General features: G+C 37.0%; 1 protein-coding gene across 1 annotated transcript in view; it reads right to left on the bottom strand.

Annotated features, from left to right (window-relative positions):
- Positions 1–6,937, bottom strand: part of DRAM2 (DNA-damage regulated autophagy modulator 2) — a 17,995-nt gene extending 11,058 nt beyond the window's left edge. Inside the window, 3 exon segments of the mRNA XM_006878384.1 lie at positions 1,332–1,471; positions 3,508–3,575; positions 6,807–6,937. Of these exon segments, the coding sequence (XP_006878446.1) occupies positions 1,332–1,471; positions 3,508–3,575; positions 6,807–6,937 (339 nt within the window).
- Between the last annotated feature and the right edge of the window lie 345 nt (positions 6,938–7,282).

Genomic DNA, 7,282 nt, shown 5'->3' with positions numbered 1-7,282 from the left:
CAGAGATGAGTGAGTGCCCCCTGTGCTGACTCACTTTCTTAAAAGATTTCAATTTTTATTCCATCAATTCCTGGTGCCTTGTTCTTTGCCAATTCCTTCAACGCACCTTGTACTTCCTCCATAATTATCATTGGCTCTTGATCATATGCTACCTCTTGAAATGGCTGAATATTAACTGAAGATGGAAAAGCTCCATATCATCAGTGAAAACAAGGCCAGGTGCAGACTGTGGAATAGACCATAAAGTACTCATATGCGAACTCAAACTGAAGCTGAAGAGAATGAAAACAAGTCCAATAGAGCCAAAATATGACCTTGAATATATCCCACCTGAATTTAGAGATCATCTGAAGAACAGATTTGATACATTAAACATTAAAGACCGAAGACCAGAAGAGTTGTGGGATGACATCAAGAACATCATACATGAAGAAAACAAAAAGTCATTGAGAAGACAAGAAAAGTCTTATATAAAGGCTCTATAGAGAATAATCAAAAAGCACCATATGCCAGGATGCAGGCCCAAATGCCAGAAATTCATCTGAAAGAATGTTAACAGAATGTGTTGAGCTTGCAGATACAGTGAATCCTGTGAAAGCTGGACCTTGGCAGGGCTGTCTTGATTTTCTGTACCTCAGTGGTTGTATCCCCCTTTGAAAGGATGCAGTCTTACTACTTTTCAATCTTTCGATTTTGTGGAAAAGGTTCGAGACTTCCTTCTCTGATAAGCTTCTGCCTAATGCAGATATGGCTTTCACAGGTTTAACTGTACTTGGTGAAGGCTGATTGTTACTTTAATGTCAAGAATTACATGAGAAAAAGGAGGAGTTCCACATTTCCCTTTTACTACCTCCTATATGGGGCTGGGCACCTAGAAATGCAGGCAAACAGTGGTAACATCTAACAACTAATGTCAAATGGGTAAAGGAGTACACAATAAATTAAAAACATATTTTTTTAAAAAGAGAAAAAGTAAACAGAAATGTTTAAATCATAACCATATCATTTATAAAATAATTTATTTCAATTCTGCCTATTTGGTCTTGTGGTAATTCCCAACTACATAGCAATAAAGAGTCTAATAATTGTCCTATGGATTTTAGAATAAAATGATAAAAATTTATCATTATTCAGAATATTAAAGTATTATTAGGAATGTTTTTTTCTAATTACAAATGTTATTTTCGAAAAGGGTCAAATAACTGAATGGGAATGGATTCTATTCTGTTACGGGAAACAACAGTAGCATCGAACCGAGTGTTTCCAATTTTCTTTTTTAACATATATATTTATATACTTCAAGAAAATATCTATGCTGAAATGAAACAAACCTGGAAATTTGCCACAATAGAAAGTCCTAAGCAACTCAGTAATCCAACTATAAAGCCAGCCTTGTTTAATCTGATGATACGATTCTCTTCTGGATTCAGAGCATGAACTTGCTTATAACGAACATAAATGGTAGCCATGCCTGGAAGAGATAATGCAAAAAACCAAGGAGAAAGTTGCTAAGAAAGGGTTCACAAAGGTCACAATTCTCAAAAAACACAGATTTTCCTTTAAAAATTAATTTCAGAGAAGACAAACAGCTGTAGATTTTAAAGAACCTTTTAAGAGCACTGGTAGTGCTGGATTATGAGCTGGACTGCTAACTTCAAGGTCAGCAGTTCAAATCTGCCACTCGGTCCCAGGGAGACAGATGAGGCTTTCTGCTCCCTTAAAGATTTACAGCTTCAGAAACCCTATACAAGGATGCTATGAGTCAGAACTGACTTGGTGGCATACAACCAACCGCCAGTAAGTATTAAGCACCTACTGATTCACTGCATGACTCAGCAAGTCATTTGAATCATTTGAACAAATATTTAAGTTAACATTTAAGAAACAATTTTGATATTTCTAAAAATTTCTAATGATATGTGCTATATAAAACACAAAACATTTTTAGAGTCATACCTTGTATTATTGCACTTTGTTTTATTGTACTTTGCAGATACATGTATAATGTACACATAACTTTTATATGCACTGGGAAGCCAAAGACTCTGGGACTCTCGCTTTATTGCAATATTCACTTTACTGCAGTGGTCTGGAGCTGAACCAACAGTATCTCTGAGGTATGCCTGTATATTATTAACATCAAAGTCAAATGTAACTAGGTAATTCTGGAATATTAATAAAATGGTCATAGGCAATGTATATACACATCAAAAGATTATTTCACTTTCATATCATTCTTTTTATAGTAAACTGACTATAACATGACTCAATCAGACATAGTTCCCAATTATACATAAAAAAAACCTCACTTTAAGCACTGGCCTTCTCACCACAAGGTTAACCGTTCAAACCCATCAACTACTCTGTCTACTCCTGTAGATTTATAGTCTTTGGAGCCCTACGGAACACTCATTCTACTCTGTCCTAGACTGTCCCTATGAATTGGAATCAGCTGGAGGAATAAAGATCTGCTTTAAGTTGTAGACATGTTCATGAAAAGTTGAGTTATAATATAAATTTTCTGTAATCGTTTTCCTGACACCTACTTCTGAATAAAGCAAGTAAGTAATGGAAAATAATTTAATAAAACATCAATCAAAATTTTGTTCAAAATATAAATACTGAACAGGAATGACAAGTAATATCATAGGAACTCCATTCCTTTGGAGCTAGCATATCACTCAGAAATCAAAACATGCTTCCGTCTCTATTCCCAAACTTCTAAATTGTTTATCCTAAAAGGAATTTAGTGGGGGTTAATTGTGGTCAGTTGCATCTACTGATCTTTTCTTTTCCCTCTACTATTTGCTTAAGAAGGCCACTTAAGGCTCCAAGGAATATTTGCTTATAAAGGCACACCTTGGAGACATTGCAGCTTCAGTTCCAGACCTCTGTAATAAAGTAAACATTGCAATAAAGCAAGGCACATAAATTTTTTTGGTTTCCCAGTACATATGAAAGTTATGTTTACACAATACTGTAGTCTATTAAGTGAGCAATGTTTGTTGTTACGTGCCATAAAGTTGGCTCCAACTCACAGTTACTCTGTATAGGGTTTCCAAGGAACAGCTGGTGCGTTTGAAACATCAACTTTGTGGTTAGCAGTTCAGTGCTTATCCTACAGCACCACAAATTTGAAATATTGGGAGAATCACCAAAATTCTCACAAAGAGACATGAAGTGAGCACATGCTGGTAGAAAATGGTGCCAAGAGACTTGCTTGACACAAACCTTCCATTCGTAAAAAGTATCTGTGAAGTGCAGTAAAGAGATGTACAATGAAACACGATCTGCCTGCACTTTACAAATTCTGCTTGGATGAACAGTACTTTTCCACAATTTATAATTTCTAGAAAAAAATTTTTTTTTCAAGTAGTGTATCAATGATTAATAATTCAGCATTGACATTTCCTCAAGTCTAACTAAAAAGTAAAAGAGGTAACACACACAAAAAAAGAAACAGTAATCTAGCTAGTCTTATTAATTAAAATAATTCTCATTACTTACATAAAACTGTGGAGACATTTAACATTGCCCCAAATAAGCATCTTTCTGGAGCTATTGTACCAGTGTCACTGAAAGAAACAAAAGAATGTGGATTTCTCACATAAGATACACTTCTAAGGAATAAGAAGTAAAAGGAATTATTTCAAAGCTTTTGTCTGTTATCAGTCCAAGAGTTCAACTCATGTCATTTCATGAAGAGAACAAGACAATTTGTGCTTACAAACATTTGCTTACTTCACTTTCTTCATACGTCATTGAAGATTATTTCTTTTCCACATAATAGCTATTGGTAGTAATGTATGTTAAGGATGATGTTATACTGACTTACTTTCAGTTAGGCAGATGTGTTTATCTGCTCTTTAAACATCCCATAAAGAGCACAGGTTCTTTCACTGCTCTATCTTTTTTGTACCTGCATGGCATCTGTTTGTTGTTGTTGTTAAATACTGTTGAGTAAGTTCCAACCCCTAGTGTCCCTTATAAGGTTTCTGAGGAGCAGCTGGTGAACTTATACCACTGATATTGTGGCTCAAACCAACACTGCAGTCCAGTGCATTAACCCACAGTACCACACCAGTGGAATCAAATGTACATGGTAATGCCCAGACCTTTTCCTGACATCATAAATAAGATAAATTAATCTTCTGATTTATTATCCTTTGTCGTTGTTGTTGTTAAGTGCTGTAGAGTTGGTTCCGGCCCATAGCAACCCTGTATAGGGTTTCCGAGGAGAAGCTGGCGAGCTTGAACTGCCGACCTTGCAGTTCAAATGGCTTTGCAGTCTGGCGCATTAACCCACAGCGCCACATCAGGACTCCCTTAGATGTTTACTATATATTTTCTCTCTGGAAAGGTTATTTTTTGGTAAGCAAAAATAATGAATACATGAAACTACAATAACAAACAAAGCATATTATTTATATGTACATATAAGTAGATTGACATTTATATATAATACATAAACATATACTTCTATACATTTAAAAACACATATGTACATATTTCATTTGGTAGCTACACTGAAAGAGAATGTTTCAAAGGAGTCCTGGTGTGGCACTGTAGGATAAGCACTGGGATGCAAGGTCAGTTTAAACCACAAGGCCAGTGGTTCAAAACCACTAACCGCTCCCTAGAAACCCCATATTTGCAGACAGTACTCATTTGACCTAGCTTCAATGGCTGGATAATCAGAACTCAACTAGAGGAAGAAAGAAGAGGAAAAGATTATAATCTGCTACAATTTGATGAACTTAACCTATACTTATAAAAGTAGTAGCTTAAAAGAGGGAACAAATCTTTACAGCAAGAACCATTCAGTTCACAGGGTTGACAGGGATTGGCAACTTAAGACATTGGCTACCCAAAATATGGGGGAGGGGGGAGGCTACAAAGGCATGAAGTAACTGGCTTATAAGTTTTCAAGAGGGAGCTTAGTTTCAGAGGGTGCAGGGGAAGATAGAATCTCCACTGAGTGGTTTCCAACCTGTCTAGATGGGACTGGTGAAAGAAGGGATAAGACTCTTGTGGTTCAAATAGTGAATAATTGTTATCAGGACTGACTGTGAATGTTGTAAATGTAAAGGCAGATGTTTTGTAACAAAGGAGGGGAGTGGTTGATCTTGTAGCAAGGAACGGAGGACCCTGGGACCATCAAGGGAGAGGAGTGGAGTATGGGACCCTATCCAGAGAAGCAGCAACACCAGAGATGGAGGCAAAGACAATGACAGGGAGAGACAGAGCAGCTGGGGACTCTTGACTCAAGGAGGGAGAGGGGCTGTATGCTGGTGGCTGGGGGAGGTGGGGGGCTGGTGTGAAGGCTATACCCTTTGGTTGTTTGAATGGTTATATATTCCTGAGGGCTTCAGTGTACATCCAAAAAAACCCCAAAAAACCAACAGAGGGATTGGAAGGAAATGCTGTTGAATGATGATGCATGGAAGGAACTGAAATCTGAAATCATTGCAATGAAACAAAATACAATAGAATAAATGTAAAGCTGATGCTCTCCCACATAAACTATCACTTAGTTCACAATAAAAACTTATAAAAATGAATAAATAAATAAAAGAGAGAAAGAAAAAAGTTGTTGTAAAGGTTCAATTATTGAAAACATAAAGAATACTAAAAACATTACCTGGTACATAGTAAATAGATGAATAAATGTTTATTATTATCAATCTCTCTTTAATATTATTAGAATTGTTTGCAGCATTTTTAATTTTCAGGGGAGAATAATTCCTATTCTATCTTCTGAGATAACCTCAAAGATTTCTTTGGAAGACATGGTACTAAAGTGTCACAATTCACTAACTGAATCCCTTTATCTCCACATTTCTCTGTCATATGTTATTGTTAAGTGCCCTAGAGTTGATTCCAACTCACAGTGACACTTTATAGTGTTTCTGAGGAGCAGCTGGTGAACTTGAACCAATGACCCTGTAGTTTAAACTGACCTGGTGGTCCAGTGCATTATCCCACAGTGCCAAACCAGGACTCCGCCTCTATCATATGGTAGTGGTGGTGGTGGTGGTGGTTGTGTGCCATAGAGTTGGTTCCAACTTATAGCGACCCTGCATAGGGTTTCTGAGGCTGTAAATCTTTACAGGAGCAGAAAACCTCATCTTTCTCCCATGGAACCACTAGTAGTTTCAAAAACTGACCTGAGGTTAGCAGGCAGACTCATAACTACGATGGTACCAGAGTTCCTTTCTCTATCATATAGCAAGAGCTAAGTTTAAAAGTACCCTTTTAAATTCCCTTAATTTTTATAATGCCAATGTAAAATTTGAATTTAAAACACTGACATTAAATATTGGCTTCTATTTTAAAATCACTTCACATTCATGTGAAACTTGGACAATGAATGAAAAAGATCTTAGAAAAATGGATGCATTTGAGTTATGGTGTTGGTGAAGAATACTGAAAGTACTATGAAATGCCAGGACAAACACTCCTGGAGAAGGGAGCATGGCAAGACTTCATCTCATACTTCAGACATGTTATCAGGAGGGACCAGTCCCTGGCAGAGGACATTGTGCTGGGAAAAGTGGAGAATCAGCCAAAAAGAGGAAGACCCCCAACGAAACAGATACAGTGGCAGCAACAATGGACTCAAAAATAGCAACAATTGTGAGGATGGTGTAGGGTCAGGCAATGTTTCCTTCTGTTGTGCATGGGGTCACTATGAGTTGGAACCAACTTCACGACACCTAACAGCAACATCTTAAAATATGAACAAATATGAACAAGACATACAATAAGGATTTATTATTGTAAAAAAAACAATACATTTCACTCACCTAATATAAGGCAAAGCAGGGTCAACATGATGGAGTGTTATTGCAGTAATGTATGAAAAGATGAAAGCAGCGGCAGTCCAGATTACAAGGGCTGATGGGAGGAAACTGAGACCTTGCTGAAACCACCACATCTCCAACAGGTATTCTGAAGTAGGGAAATATATGAAAGATCATTTCCAAGAGTTCCCTCTATTCCATGTTAGCCATTCCATCTCACAATCTTGACAGCTAATATGCTGAACTGTTCCACTTATGAAATATTCCCCAAACCATCTGCAATCTTGCTCTCCTTCATCAGTATACAAAATCAGGATTTAGTCAATTATCATAGTCAGAACCTTCTTTCCCTCTTATCTTCCCACATATAACCAAGCACCATATACTGCTTACAGTGGTGGTGTACTGTTGGGAGCAACTAAACCGAAGATCTCAGACTTGGGGTTAGTTTAACCAAAGGATTGCAACTGAACAGTTGT

This window comes from Chrysochloris asiatica, unplaced genomic scaffold (genome assembly GCF_000296735.1).
Source record: "Chrysochloris asiatica unplaced genomic scaffold, ChrAsi1.0 scaffold00085, whole genome shotgun sequence".
NCBI classification, from domain to species: Eukaryota; Metazoa; Chordata; class Mammalia; order Afrosoricida; family Chrysochloridae; genus Chrysochloris; species Chrysochloris asiatica.
Note: the sequence above shows the minus strand (reverse complement) of the source record. Positions and strands in the feature narration are given on the sequence as shown.